The sequence below is a fragment of the Choristoneura fumiferana genome, chromosome 27 (assembly GCF_025370935.1).
Source record: "Choristoneura fumiferana chromosome 27, NRCan_CFum_1, whole genome shotgun sequence".
Taxonomy (NCBI): domain Eukaryota; kingdom Metazoa; phylum Arthropoda; class Insecta; order Lepidoptera; family Tortricidae; genus Choristoneura; species Choristoneura fumiferana.
In genome coordinates this window covers 4116209-4131816 of record NC_133498.1, presented here as the reverse complement: position 1 = coordinate 4131816, position 15608 = coordinate 4116209, and the positions used below count along the sequence as shown (strand labels likewise).

Below are 15608 nucleotides of genomic sequence, written 5' to 3'. Positions count from 1 at the left end.
GCTAAATTAAAAGTTTTTTATTTTCATTAATTTTTACCCACTTTTTGTATAGGATGTTCGCTTACTTCCGGAACGCTAAAGACTATATACCTACATCAGAACAGAACACTACTGGAGTATATAATTATAGTTACATTATATCTTAACCAACCCCTCGTATTTCAGAAGTAAAAAACTGCCCTCGAGTCACATTCATTACAATAATATTAATTTCACAGATTGAAATAATAATTGAAAAAGATAGCTTTAAATTTGGCACATAGCTGTATTCTGCCGATGACATTCGAGAGGTTAATGTGGAATATGGAATTACAGAAAGTGCAAAATTAAGCTTGTGTAAATTAGTCTTTAAATCATATAGTTCGAAACAAGTTAGCAATATGTGTGATGTCTGTAAAAGTTGGGTCTGTGTAATATGTGGATTTATTTAGGATTCTGGGTTCCACACGATATGATATATATGTGCCGCACATACCGTAGTGCACGTACGGTTACGGAACAGCAAACTAAAACGGTTGTAGTTCATCAATATAGACCGCAAATTTTAACATCTGAATTAATCATTATGTACAAAGTTTTGCACTCAACCACTTACTTACATTTTTTCTTTCAGCTTTAAAAACATTATTTAAATTAAGAATATTATTAAAAAAAAAAAAAAAAAAGAATATTATTAGGTAGTTAAATTACATCTAATGATTATAAATCAGTCTTTACAACAATGCGATTAACATGGTTCAAATTTCGCATGACTTTCACGTATTTAGTAAAGCCATAGCGTAATAATTTCTAACAGTGGGTGCATTTCCTTGTACTATTAGTGACATTGCACATTTGGTATGCAAGAGGATGGGTTCTGCATGTTTTATCCGAGTAAATATTAACTTTAACGGACATCAAGTTCTAAAGTCTATTTATATTTTGACATAAGTCTTAAAAGGATAAATAGATGTGCCACGGACATAGCCGTGGTATACGGCTTTAGTGGAGAAGCAGGCCCTATACAACAAAGTGCAAAATCCGAACTTTGTATCTCGCCGTCTCGCTGACACTTTATATTATTTAATACGAGAGTACCCTCCCTGGGTACGATACGAACTTCGAATTTCATAGTAGTCCTCCAGATAAAGACCTCCGCAAACGCTTGAATCAATCTTCGCTAAAATATCGTTCATGATTTGACACATTACAAACTCATTTTACGAGCCACCGGCCACAGAGGACCGCCGCGCTCGCTTCGGCCGCTATATATCGAATCTTTCAAACGCCAACGCCTTCCCTTCTTCCTCATACTCCTCCCTGGTGATACAGTAGGAGTAAAAATCACTGTCCCTGAAGATCTCCTTGCCTCCCTCCCAAGCGTACGTTAAGGGGCTATCAGCCAGTGTCACATTGACGTCGAAATGGTCTAGTGCGAAGGAACGCACGTCGCTGTAGACGCGGTCACGGAACCCGGGGAAGAGAGTGTTGCCTCCGTACAGGACTATGTTGGCCAGGAGGCTTTCCATGTGGTCTTCCGGGCAGGAGTTGATGGAGTGCATGATAGCTTCCGGTATGCCCATTTGGGGGATGCCAACGTCTGAAAAAAAAATGAGAATTTAATTTAAATAATTTATTGAATCAGGCGTTACTTTGCGGAGGGTCCAAATGAACTAAAACATCTGGTAACTAACAGTCTAACATCTGGTAGCATGGTGTTTGGTTGTGTTGCTCTGAAGATGAGCTCTGGTCGAGTTCGAAACGCGTATTTTTTGTTCTGTTATTTTTAAAACACCTTATATGCATTCATGGGTAAAAAGGCTCCACAGTGAGGGGTTTTATAGGGCTCAAGAGTCTAGCCTGGGGTTACCTGAGGGATGAAACAGCAGCTCGGGAATGGTGAACCTCTCATTGTTGAGGCGCAGTGTCTGTTGCTCCAATTCTTCCTGCGGCTGCAGCGGCGCGCGCAAGTACCCTCGCCTTAGGCTTGTGTAGTCCGGGAGCACATAGTCACGCACAATCGTATTTTTCTCTCCTGAAAGTATATTTACATTTTTGATATAATAAAGGCTCTAGCCAATGATGGAATGATTCTGCCAGCCAATGATGGAATGATTCTGCCAATGTTGAGGTTGGAAAAGACACTGCCAGATGACTTCAGGCAGAGTACTGTAATAATACCAGCCAAAATCAATGTAAAGAAGTATAATGATGAATTAATAGGGATGACACCACCAATTAACAGACATATTTTTGATGACCTGTCAATACACAATTCTCCCATAGATTTTGTATGGAAATAGTTCGGCTAGGTTGGAAAGGGATAAGTATGTACAAAATACACTAGTGGCCTCGTAAGCCAAAAGATGATACCTCAAAACAAAAAATTACTTTGAGTTATTAATACTATTGTGTAGCTTATGACATTCTGCATTAGATGGTAGAAATAACTCGTTTTTTTTTAAATACCACCTTTTGGCTTACGAGGGCAGAATCCCTTATTATTACCTCTTCCTTTAGCAATCTCCATGTCCTTCATGAAGTCTTGAGATACAAAACAAGAGTCCTCCTTCGCCTGGTTGATAACATAAGTCTCATCCAAAACATTGAGCTGCCGATATGATATTATCTCTTTCAAATGATTTGTCAACACTTTCCCTCCAATATCAATTCTTATTATACCCTCCTTATGCTTCTTTCCCTTAATATAAGGTACTATGTAAGTAAAACTATAACCAGAATCAACAACTAATGTACATTCATTATTATTCCCCTTCCTATGCTTGTATTCAGCTAAATCTGTAGCATTAGTCCTCAGCAAGGTTTGACATTCGTATTCTTCAAAGAAAATCTCGGTCATTGCTTCTTGTATAGATGAAAAATTGAACAATGGTTCTGTGATAATCAATGGTACCTCATTGAAGTTAACGGGACAACATTCCTTGCTAAACATGTAGTCCCAGACGGTTTTTTGTGTGTCCCAGTTTATAAGAAAACCTTTTTGGAATGGTAGGATATAGAAAAGACCGGAGGCGTCGCGACATTCGTCTATCTGAGACCCGATGAACGGGCGGCGTCTTTCCGACTTTGCTTTCATGATGCAGTTGGGAACGATCTTCGGTTCCAGCGTGGAGAAGCCCACTTTAGCTGTGTAAGCACCATTGTCGAGGATATAGCACGAAGAATCAGACATTTTTACGGAAACGTGTTTGGCTGCCGGGTGTATAATATAATCGTGCAGCACGAGTGAAATAAATACTGATACGAGCGTCTTAAAACATGTAATAAATCACATGATAATTATTTTTATTTACCTTAACTCAGGTTTATTAAACTTTATATCGATTTTAAAATATTTTTACTGCGAAAAAGCTACAAGCTACAAAACTGCTATGAAGGTAAAGTTACTGTTACTGTCAGTCAAGCAAGTGAGTGCCAAATCAATGTCAAAATTTGACAGCAGTCCAGTCCAGTGTTACCATGTAAATAAACTGCTAATATCCTCATAACATAGTCGTTTTCTAACAGGTTAAAACTTGTCCAGAACTCTCCCGAATCGAGTTTTTTTTTTTTTTTTTTCAGGAATATGTAAAACATGCGGAAGGAAAAGGATCCATCCATATCATACTTTACACTTTGTGACGTCCGAAACTCTATGTTTACGACTCACTTAAGCTATCATTGTCCTCTTCAAAGTCATTGGGGCGTTTACTTTGATTGAGTATTCTAATTTAAATACTCAAAGGACATTTATTGTGAAAAAGATGTACTGCGAATCGAGTTTACGGTGTGGGCGCTGACCTGCGCATGTGACTGAGGATTACGCTTGCCACGTGCTCTCTGCCCCGCGCATCACTCAGTCCCCCACAATACCTTATTTTTAAACCCCCGACGCAAAAAGAGGGGTGTTATAATTATTTTATACTTTCGGGCATTAATGGTCAACGCTATACATACTACCTATGCTCCATTTCAATAGCCTCTACCATCAAATGAGAGCCTGAGAACAGCAATGTAGCTAAACAATGAAACATACTAACACACAATAAGCGACTAAACAATCTAAATCAAAAACTTTTTAACTCATAAGTTTATATTGATTTAATTTACAGTTGCTAACTTAACCTAGGTAACTGATCTGCCTTGTGGAATCACATGAAGTCGTTACTCTACCTGTAACAGAAAAAAATATATTAAAAAAACAGTTACAAAAAGTCTTTGATGTTCCAAGTTCCACATCAACAGTATACCAAGTACATATACTTAAACATTAATTAGTAAATCAGTTAACAGTTAGCCACATTAAAATTTGAGTAATGGAATTTGATACCTAATATCAATCAGGAAAATTTGCTCAGATTTTTTTACAGATAAATGTATATTTAATTACTCAATGCAAAAGGTGAGTTTTTAAATGGCCCCATGGGAGCGGATGAAAGGAGCATTTAGGGACCAACAAAGACTGAAACTAATGTCCCTGCCCAGTCAAGCTCAAGGCAAACTGCCATACCATCTTTTCTCAAATCATTCTGACATATTTTCTCGTATCTATCTAATACCTTATATAATTATATACATTTATATTGATGATATTTGGTATGTAGGGGTTTTCAGGGATGACAAATCGATCCAAATAGGTCTTATCTCTGGGAAAACACTTATTTTATTATAGAGTTTTAGCCCGTCACCCAGGTACTGTTAACTTAATTTGTATAGAAAATATCCCATCTTAGGCCTCTAGGTTGGCAACGCATCTGCAATACCCCTGGTGTTGCAGATGTTTATGGGAAATGGTGATCTCTTACCATCAGGAGACCCACCTGCTTGTTTTCCATCCAGTGAAATAAAAAAAAATATATATATAATTTTGCAAGGTTACACAAATTTGATTTTGATGTCTGAGGATGCTGTTATGCAATAGTGTATCAACCCTGATTAATTCTGCAATACAATGTTAACCCTTAGAAAATACTTTTAACAGTTGACATTGTATTGCAAAATGACAGTGGGTTGACTCAGTATTGCAAAACAACGTCTGATTAAGGATCATAGCATCATTGTAATGAGAACTCTTACTTCCACCATAGTACCATCAGCCAAATATGTGGTCTACCACCCTAAAGCTGATAATCGTTTGCATGTCATAAAACAATAATGCCAATAGACGTGTCTGTCAACTTGAAAGTTCAACTTTAGCCACATTTATTTGATAGGAATTTGTTTGAAAATTGATAGACCACTTATTTGGCTGATGGTACCATACTGAGAGAGCTGAAATTTATTATATTATATTGTCACTACTTTGAAAAAATCTCGTATCTCAAATTATTATGTCAATAAAATTGATCATTCAAATAATGTTCATAAAGTTCACTCAGAAAAACTATTGATTTTAAGTTACAAGCTTTTTTAAAAGTAGTGATGATATTCTTTTTATTTTTTCGAATTCAAGTTTCAATGACTATATTTTATTAACTAAAATCCTACATTGACATCCTAGGCTTAGCTGTTTATAATTACTACTTTTATGGACAAAATATATCTATTTTTATTCTGGAACAGGCCCAGTCCCTCTCTAATGAATGATCTCTAATTAAAGTCCATCAACTGATTGTAGATTATGTAATAGAAATAAAACTGGAACATTGTCCATCCTGGTACACTGTTGCAAGCGGCACCCATGCTCTAACATCCATATACATTCAAAACTGTTTATAGCAACAAAAGTTATATTATAATGACATATTAAATGTAACAACAACAACCAAAGAAAAAGTCCCAACACATTAACACTTCAATGTAATGTACCCAAATGGTTGTCTGGAAGAGATCGCTTTTAAACGATAAGACTGCCTATTGTCTTGTCTACCCTGAATTTATGTGTATTTAAACATTTTTTTGTACTGTTTTGTGGTGTGCAATAAAGAATATTTGTATTGTAATTATATTGGGTTTGACTGACAAGTAAAGTAAAACCTTGTGAAAATAAATTACCAATTTACTTCTTCAGCAGTTGGTGACGGCAGATGAGGTAAGGTGCGGAGAGCCCAGAGCCAGCGAACACAATGAAGTACGCTGTCAGCTTGTACCGGTTGCTGATGTCAAACGGCAGGTTCTGAAACAGGGTGGGTTCTTTGGTGAATACTATGTAATGTTGTTGTATATTGCTTTTTTTCATGTTATGTCAAAGTCAAAAGTTGTTAAATAATGATCCCTGTGTGTCTTCAACCTGTGATAATATAAATTGATTTCAGATGGTGGTTTTTTTTGTTAGAAAGCATAGACAGTGAGATAAGTGAGCAGTTTGAAGGGCTTTCTAACCTTGTAAAATCCCATTCTATGACATAAATAATTAAACATTTAGCTAATTATAATTAAAAAGGTTCATAGTGTCAACTTAAATGTCGGACCAGCCATCCCCGAACACGAACAAAAAATCAGCCCCCAAAATCTCAATTTGGTTAATTAATTTTTTGCGATTTTGCATAGTTAGTTAACCTACAAATTGGCGTCAAAAGGGCATAGTTTGACGTTAGAAAATCCTAAAAATGTTTTACTTAATGATTAAAAGGAAATTAACAAACACAAAACATTAACTAATTCAAAACAAATGAAAATATTTAAGAGCGCAGTGAGATTATGTAATGGATTTTTATAAAATTTGAATTAAGAACTTACCTCGCCAGGGACTCCGCCGTGGGAGTGATTCCTAATGAAATTGGTCATCACATTGCGTCCCAACTTGTTGGACGCGCGAGCTAAAGGACCCAGCATTTTGTTAATTTTCCGATAAATTTCCCGTTACAAAAAACTAGGAAGGACTGAGTAGGTAGAGTAGCGCTAGCTAAGACGAACTTTTTTTTCAAAAACTACCACTGCGTTCAGCCGATGGTAGATTTCATTTTTCTTAACGCATCTCTAAATTAAATAAAACTACTTAATTTTCAATAAATCTATCAATTTAATTGAGAAATAATTAAATAATCTACAGTTTTGTTACTGAAAACCACATGTATTAAAATACATGGTAAAACAAATCCATTACCTGAAAAGAAAAATAACATGTAAGTAAGTACTTCAAATGAAATCAGTAGATAAAATTGAAAAGGTAAAGATATTTTTAATTTATAACAGAAGAATCTGTCAAAATTTCACATTTGCGAATATTTAAAGCATTTGAGAAAATTATATTGCTGTTGTTTTTAGATATGGCATCACAAATCAACTACCGTTAAATAGTCCACTTTTTCCCAGTAATTTTCGAAATTTAAATTAAGCCAACCAGTTAACCAGTCGGTTAGTAGTGTAAGTACAATTAAGATAAACAATTAAAATAATAATCCTGAAGTCTGAACATCAAGGTAAAGTATTGACGCGTAAATAAATAAACCATAAAGTTAACAATGAATTTTGTAACTGTCATTTAGTGCAAAACTTAATCCTATGTCGTTGTCGTAACGTCGCTTTCTCATTTACTTAAAATAACAGTGAGCCTGATGACCACAATCTAACAATGGCTTATAAACAAAAGTCATTCAAAGGAGTAATAAACTCAAAGTGGCCTTAAGCTCTTCTGCAAGAAAATCATACGTTAAATGACTTGTCGCCAGACATTAATTCGTAAAACGTTGCATGTTTATTACTTAATATAGACAGTCTTTTGATTTTTTTCTACTCACAGTACTATGTGAGCTCATCCTAAATTCAATTACAGAAATAAAGGTTTGACATTGCCAAGGACGAAGTATATTTAACACGTTTTTGTTTACGTGGGGTAGACGTTTAATTTGCTAAGTGTCTAGACTGAAAATGCTGCTGCAACACCCTGATCATAAAAGCGGGGTATAATATCATGTTTTTGCGGTTAAAACGTTGCCGTGGTGATAAAATGACGTACTTAAATTTTATTTAAAATATTAGTATTATATTCACTCTCTCCTTAGTCGGTACATTCTTGCAAGAGTGGTCGTGGTCATCATTGTGAATCACGATGAGTGATGATTTTGGTAATACGGCGCTATTCGTCGCGGACTGCCGCTTTCCGGTTACATTCATAGACCGAGCACTTAGTTACGGCTTTGATCTGGTCCGTCCTTCTCAATGGTGATCTACCACGTGGCCTGGTGCCTTCAACTTTTCCCTGCACTACGAGACGCTCTATGGAGTCATCACCACGACGAGATACATGGCCGAAGAAGGTCAGAATGTGTGACTCCAATGTGGTTGATAAGCGCTTTCGTATGCCGAGTTTCGTTTATGTATAAGTCAATGATGTTATATAAGTAGTATATTCACTACTGTCTTGTTTTTCAAGAAGAGTCCATTAAAAAATATTAACGTGATTGTTTCGAACTTACTACCATGACTTATCGATCTTTCAGATGTCTAAGTTTGCATAAGTTTGGTATTGGGAACTTCACACATAGCATTAAATTTCATCGCAGGATGTTTTTGAGGATATTTTCCTTTACTGTTAAGTGACTTTGAAATTTGCTGCTCACAGCATATTATTTAAAATGAATGTACCTACAGCTAATTTGGCACATAAGTTCCAAAATACTCAAAGGTGCGAGCCCGGTCTCGAACCTATTGCTCCTCTGCTTGAGAGACCATAGGTCACCTCTAGGCTACCACGACACTCCCTATCCTGTATCTGTCCCTGTCCCTGTACTGTACCTGTCCTCGTGGAAGAATAAAATAAATACAAATAAGTTTATTTGTCAAACATAGGTGAAAACAGACTAGTTCCCTATCCCGGGTGAATTTCGTAAAATCCCTACTTAGTGAACTTATACAATCTTCATGGAATTTGTCCTCTAGCTTCTACTGTACGTTGTCTGTCTGCCAGTTAGTCACATGATCTTGTACCTACAGATAACCTGACTCAGACCAGAAGCACTTAAACTGGGCGTCCTTGGGGCATCTCAAGACTATAGATGGGCATTAGTCTTAGCAGTCTGAGCACGCGTAACTAGACCTAAATATGTCTATAATAGACAATACTTTATCTTTTCAAGGACGTAGGAAAACAAACAATCTTTAGGGATTCGCAGTATTGAAAAGATTGGGAACCCCTGATTTAACTGATCTTTTTTAGGAATTAAGGGTAGACTACTTACGACATTTAGCTGTTGGACTTGTTGATCTGGAAGAGCGTGATGAGGAAGGGTGCGCTGATGCCGCTGCCCACGAACCAGAAGAAGTTCCACGTCAGACGCGCCCTGTTGTTGATGCCGAACGGCAGATTCTAGAAGATGAAACACACTCTCAGTCATTATCATCCCAGCCTATATACGTCCCACTTCTGGGCACAGGCCTCCCCTCATAATAAGAAGGCTTGGACCGTAGTTTCCACGCGGACCCAGAGCGGATTGAGAACTTCACACACACCATTTATACTTATATATATACTGTGCCATTGAATTGCATGCTTTGTAGGTTATGTTGATTTCCTCATGATGTTTTCATTTACCGTAGAGCTCATGGTAACTTGGGAATTTCGAAAAACACATAGATGCGAGCCCGGGTTTGATTGAACCCACGATCCTTTGCTTAAGATACCATAGGTCAAACGTTAGGTACGAGTACCTTTTAGGTACACTAGGCCACCACGGCTTCCAAGCCACCAACTGATACTCAAACGTATTTACTAGAATGATATAAACCAGGGTCTAATGCCACTTGCTATAAGAAGTACACCTACCAAAGAATAATGCTACAAAACTCAAAGTCGAATAAAATGAATAAGTAATGTAGTTGTATACAGGCATATCCAACATGTTAAAAATATGTCATTCGTTTTTAAATAAATACGTAAAAACACATGAAATTGACAGATAACAAGATAATAAGTTGTTAAAAGGCGAACGTAACCCTTAAAGGGATCTCTTCCAGTTAACCTTTGAACGACTGACAGGATATCTGAACAGAAACAAGATATACACTGACGAGCAAAAATAAAGAGTCGGTTACAAAAATGATGATAACTACAAAACCCGCTGTGATACCTTCTTCGAGTAAAATGAGTTTAGTCAAGTTTTATTCTTTGTGTTAAGTTAACTTATGCGTTTTTAAATGAGCTTCAATGTACTTTTTAAATTAAGAAAATATATTTAGTAGTTTAGGACCTATTGCGATTTAAATAACCAACCCTTTATTTTTTGCTAGTCAGTGTATATATTCATATAGTTATATTTGGCTGATTAGAATACCGTGAGGATACCAGTAGTTGAAAATTATTAGAAATTACCGTACTTATATGGAATTTTGCAGCGTTATTTAAGACGAAGTCTAAGTAAACAAGTTTTAAAACGCACACAGGTGGTGCTAATTTTAGCGCAGTGCAGCTATAACATCCATCCAGCTACATAACAGGAAAATACGTCCATACCAGGCACCAGCGAAATTCAATAAACTTGTAGTGCTATAGCATACAAAGATAATGTTGTATGTGCGGCTGTCGCGGACTGTATTTACTTAGTTGTTTTTGTTGGGAAAACATTTGTTAATATCGTAATACCAATACATCCATTATTTGGATCAGATTAAAACTGGCTTCCCGTGCACTTGATCCTAGTGAATAACCTAATAAGCAAATTAAGCATCTTAGGGCATCACGTCTTGGGGGGCACCATAACAGCACCCAAAAAAAATTTACTAGCATATTAAAAGGTACGGCTGGTTACGGCTTACTTATGGATAGGGGGGGGGGGGGGTGCCACCGGCGTGGATTGCTTATTGCTTATTAGGGCATCAAATATAGTCTTAATCCGGCATGGTGGAAACAACTAGAGATAGGCATCTGTCGTCATTTACAATGTTTTAAGCAAATATTCAACACTGGTACTAATAATCTCCAACTGCAACGAAAAAGAATGCAGCATTGCATGTTATGCCTCCGTTATACAGTCACAAAAGTTTTTATTGAGATTGGCGAGCTCGTAATGCATTGTATGACTGCGACTACGTCGAATGTCGACAGAAACATAAATCCAATGTTTGATGACTGCAGACGCTTGGGACGTAGGTATTATGTGTAAATATTTATGTTTAATCGCACCAAACGGGTTCACAGTTTGCAATGAAAACCACTAAAATATAGTTTCATTATAATCGACAGGTCTCAATTTACGTTAAAGGTCACCGATTCATTTTTAAATCTCTATATAGAGATAGGATTTGTCAATATTCAAAGGAAATCTAGATATTTTGAAGTAAGAAATAAGTGCTAAGAGTAGTGCGTTGGTAACACATAATACTTATAGTAGATTTTATAACGTGCACGCAACCAACACCTGTAGGTAAAGTTATAACATGATAATTTAAAAAAAATATATCCTTATTGTGCATAATAAATCGTAAAAATTGTCCTTCTAAGAGACCTCTCAGGCCATGGTCTTACTAAACGGGTTTTATTCTTAAACACTAAAATACTAAATAGCATTAAAAGTATGCCCATTCGAATCAGGAACTATAGGTATCGATACTACACGTTCATACAGGATGCATTTTGGTTATCGTATGCATACCTATTAAAATGAGTAATTTGGGTACTTTTTTCTTCAGCTAATTTAGATTTTGACGATGTTTTTCCTTGTGTATTCATACCACTCATACACGACTTTGTGGGATTAAAATTGCTGTTGATACCTTACAAGTATAATACTACGTATATCAAGAGCGACGACCACTTGTAGCTGATTATTCGGCTCTATATGGTTTTACTTAACCACCGCACGCGTTTTCTTCTCACTATATCTGTACTTAAAACCCTTTACTTTACAGGTTACGTAATAAAAAAAATGCTCACCTCTCCAGGTATGCCGCCATGGGATCCATGTCTGATTGACTTCAACATAACATTCCTCCCAACTGGTTAGAAATCCTGGCTACAGGTCCCAGCATTTTCATTTACGAATTTTTAGAAATACTCTGATCAATATAGTTCACCGATCAGGTAAAAGGAAGATAAGATAGCAAAGGTATCGTTATTGGTCGGGCCGATACGACTGGACTGGTGTGGTGATAACACTTCTTTGCAGCCGCCGTTGTGGCGGCGTGGAACGTAAATGCGACTGGGTATCGAAGCTAAACTCACGATGCAAATACTGTAGTTAGTCAGACTTTTCGAAACGACTGGCTAGCTTTATGATTCAGACCGTTTTGTTAAGGAATGCTTCGAATACTTATACTATGGGTTTATAGCAGAAAATAGTTGTCGGCCAATTGTATTTCCTTTTATATAATCTGAGCTTTTTTAGTTCGATTTTTTGGTAAAAATGGTTGTAACCGCGTAGAGCGGTTGATGAGGACAGAAAATATTGATATCTACAAAATATACGAAGCTGTGTGGCAAACATATTACCTGACTGCTTCATAAACGATACTGTAATTACAATGTAATGAAATGACCCTTTATTAAAATTCAAATCATTTAATCCAGACCATGTTCATAAGTGTTACTTTACAGTACCTACCTTATTTTATATTAGTTAACTCTAAATTTACATTATATTTATATATATACAGAGCCTCTGGTTCCATATTTACTCTGAAATCCCAGTGTTTCCAAAAATATGACATGATTATATGACAGCGTAGGACGTCCACCAACGAGATGGTCGGATGACCTGGTTAAATCCACGGGTTCACGGTGGATGCAAGTAGCTGCCAACCGAAGCAACTGGAGGTCAAAGCCTCCAGGCCATGTGCAACAGTAAACGTCCTACGGCTGAGATGATAACACTATATTACAATTTAGAAAAAAATACACTGAGAAAGATTGAAATGAAAGCAATGAGTGGCCTTATCGCCACGGAGCGAACTCTTTCTCGTTTGCCATCCAGTCAAATAAATAAATAAATAAATAACTCTACCAGATAACACACTCACTCAGGCTTAAAGCATTTAATTATTTCTTCGATGCTACATATGTGTAACACACGTAGCTTCGATGAATTAGGTAAGTAGGTACGTACATGTTCTTATTCGTTGTCCAATATGTTATATATAAATAATTATGAATGGTATAGTAACTAGTTATACCTACGTATTTCTACATATTAGCTGTAATACTCCATGTTCAATTAGCGTTTCAATGTAGCGTTAGAACAAAAATATCATTTTCATTTCTCATGCTCTAAAAGTACCGACGCCAATGTAGCTTCGCATAGCGGGAGTAAAACGCATGTTTTAATCCCGAGGGAGTATTGAACAACTTTTTAAAATTATATTAGAGCGACTTAAGCAACAAGTATTACAGCTAAGAACATGATCTGTACCTACTTATTTCTACAAAAATAAAAACATGCGACGGGGGTTATAAAATGGCTAATAAAATGAATAAAGTAATATTTTTATAGAAAAAATGGTGATTACGTATGGACCATTTCCTATAGTACTTAGCATTTCTTCGGAAATGACATCAATTGAAAATTAACATTAATTCAAACAAAACGTAAAATGCTTACCTACTTACTTATTATAAGTAATTTAATAATAACTGTAAACTTCATTTTTTGTCCGTTATGTAAGTATTCATTATTCAATAATTATTTATGTAAGTAAACATATTTAATTAATCTATAAAGTCGATTTAAAAATAATTAAGTTGGTCGTCGCTTATGGGGACCCAAGAGCTGGCGCGTACTTATCCCAGCGGATGTTACTTGCGGGCCAAAAGGGTAATGCGGCCAGCGTCATGGGAACCCTGCCACTGCCACAGGCAGATCTTTTAGACGGGGTATTCTTTTTATAATTCGAGAATTTTTTTACCGTACAACGGCAAAACCTACTAGACACTGGCAAAAATTGTCCTCCAATGGACAGAGCCATATTTTTTTCTAAAAATCTAATCTAATCTAATCTTTTTATATTCATTGTTATATATAGTTAGTTAAGATATCTTAGGTTAGTTCTTTTTTATGTATGTAAACTCATAATTGTACAAATAAATAATAGTAAATAAAATAGAATGGCTGAAGTTTTTTTGAAATGAAATGAAATGAAATAGTTTATTTTGCTTTTTTTTTTTTGTTTTATTTTGTTTTATTTTTTTGTTTATTTTTTTTTTTCCGCTTTGCAGTGCATAAAGAACATTGTGAAACGTTTCACAATTTAATGTCAAAGTTGCGATCACACAATACACCTCATTTGGATTACCGATAGCGAATATCGTTAGTAGCACATTTTTACTACGCGAGTAGAAAATAATTATTTGTTATAACTTAATTAACTAAACGAATCAAGAGGCAAAGTCAAATAAGGCAATATTTTAAAAGTGACCAGTTCTAAAATTCATCACCTACCACTAAATATCACGTCGTATGGTTTTATTTTTCACACGCTAGCAACATTGAAATCTGCCATTAAAAAAAAGAAACAGTCGGCCACGCTTGCTACAAAACCATTTTCACGTTTGGGGGCAAATTTCCCCCCTTTGTTTAGCTCCAATATACTGTAGTTATCCGTTTACCTCTATAAACCATACAAGTTATAACAGAAGTTCGTCATGGCTGATTTAGATGATTTCTTCGCGAAGAAGATCGCAAAAAAAGTCGGTCAAAAATTTGCAACTGCCGAAGAGATGGCGAAGAAATTGGATGATGGAAAGCAGAAACCAGAAGTTCGCCGAAGAAGGAGCGGCCAGTGCAAGAAGGCGAGGAGGGCGGCCGCGCTGGGGTGAGTTACCACTTATTTACAACGTTATTTTGCCTATTCAACCGATTTGCATTTCGTCTTTGTCAGTTGTAAAAATGTACGATTACACAGTGATCTCATAATTTAGGGAGCCCTGCCTTAAACTTTCATGTCTAATATCCTCCAGTCACGGAAAATTTGCTATAAACCTGTCCCGTGGTATTTAATTCGAGTATTAGCCGATGGTAATGCGTTAATGTGGCACAATTTTAATGCCTCGTCATTAATTAGTAATCCATTAGTTTTGTGTTACGATTCAAGTTATTAGCGCTTCTCCTAATAATTCTATTATGCTAGGCTGTTCATTGTGTTCTATTGTATTAACTTTATAGTTGATTGAGGTTATCTGTGGTATTTTCAGGGGCAATAGGTTACATGAAAATAAAACATTATTACATTATTATTATATACTTATTTATTTACTATAATCGTTTTCCCGGAAATGAATTAATTAGGAGGTAAACAACTTAGGACCTAAGTTCGTTTACTGACAACTTCCTTATCTTTGTATTGACAAAGAATAAACACCATTTTTAGTGGCATATTATTTTCTATTATAATTTGGTATTATGTACAGCTGGCAGCAGAATTAGGTGCATGTAATGAGCTACACACTTTTATTTCTTGGATTTGCATTGGGGTTTCTATAATTTTGAGCTCCATTGCTCATTCATTCTGCTGCTGAATATACAGCCAAAGGCAGGTGAAGAAAACAATTTTGAATATAAATTTTAACCCTCTACGGTTTACCTTCAGTAAAGATTGTAGGAGTTGTTGTGACAGTATTAAGCACATAGAATTTGTTTATCGCTATCCTGCGAGAACTGCAATTTTCCAGAATAAAAACTGTCCCATGTCCTTCCTGGGATTCAATTGTCTGTGTACCAAATTCATTCAAATCGGTTTCAGTGGTTTTGACATGATGAAGTAAC

At 36.1% G+C, this 15608-nt stretch overlaps 3 protein-coding genes across 4 annotated transcripts in view; all 3 read right to left on the bottom strand.

Moving 5' to 3' along the window:
- Window positions 1–2: 2 nt before the first annotated feature.
- Arp6 (Actin-related protein 6) lies at window positions 3–3389 on the bottom strand. The gene is made up of 3 exons (XM_074108869.1): window positions 2488–3389; window positions 1850–2014; window positions 3–1579 (listed from the first exon to the last, which is right to left on the bottom strand). The coding sequence occupies exons 1-3, from the start codon at window positions 3170–3172 to the stop codon at window positions 1245–1247; spliced, it is 1185 nt and encodes a 394-aa protein (XP_073964970.1). The 5' UTR covers window positions 3173–3389; the 3' UTR covers window positions 3–1244.
- A 665-nt stretch (window positions 3390–4054) lies between these two features.
- On the bottom strand, window positions 4055–6838 carry LOC141443378 (cytochrome c oxidase subunit 7C, mitochondrial-like). 2 transcript variants are annotated; one of them, XM_074108621.1, is made up of 3 exons: window positions 6658–6838; window positions 5982–6094; window positions 4055–4152 (listed from the first exon to the last, which is right to left on the bottom strand). In XM_074108621.1, exons 1-3 carry the CDS (start codon window positions 6751–6753, stop codon window positions 4149–4151), a joined length of 213 nt encoding a protein of 70 aa, XP_073964722.1. In that variant the 5' UTR covers window positions 6754–6838; the 3' UTR covers window positions 4055–4148. The 2 variants fall into 2 exon arrangements, with proteins under 2 accessions (XP_073964722.1, XP_073964721.1); XM_074108620.1 differs by having other exon boundaries at window positions 5974–6094; window positions 6658–6834.
- Window positions 6839–6920: 82 nt separating this feature from the next.
- LOC141443379 (cytochrome c oxidase subunit 7C, mitochondrial-like) overlaps window positions 6921–15608 on the bottom strand; it is an 11516-nt gene continuing 2828 nt past the window's right edge. The window contains exons 2-3 of the mRNA XM_074108622.1: window positions 9099–9226; window positions 6921–7024 (exon numbers count right to left, since the gene is read on the bottom strand). Of these exons, the coding sequence (XP_073964723.1) occupies window positions 9104–9226 (123 nt within the window). The 3' untranslated portion in view covers window positions 6921–7024; window positions 9099–9103. The remainder of the gene's footprint in view (window positions 7025–9098; window positions 9227–15608) is intronic.

Excerpts from the sequence above, each read along its gene's own strand:
- LOC141443378 (XM_074108621.1), bottom strand. The coding sequence starts at position 6,753 with ATGCTGGGTCCTTTAGCTCGCGCGTCCAACAAGTTGGGACGCAATGTG. Across the intron at positions 6,095-6,657 it reads ACGGCGGAGTCCCTGGCGAG|AACCTGCCGTTTGACATCAG; the intron begins GTAAGTTCTTAA and ends ACCCTGTTTCAG.
- Arp6 (XM_074108869.1), bottom strand. The coding sequence starts at position 3,172 with ATGTCTGATTCTTCGTGCTATATCCTCGACAATGGTGCTTACACAGCT. Across the intron at positions 2,015-2,487 it reads GGAGATTGCTAAAGGAAGAG|GAGAGAAAAATACGATTGTG; the intron begins GTAATAATAAGG and ends ATATACTTTCAG. Across the intron at positions 1,580-1,849 it reads GCTGCTGTTTCATCCCTCAG|ACGTTGGCATCCCCCAAATG; the intron begins GTAACCCCAGGC and ends TTTTTTTTTCAG.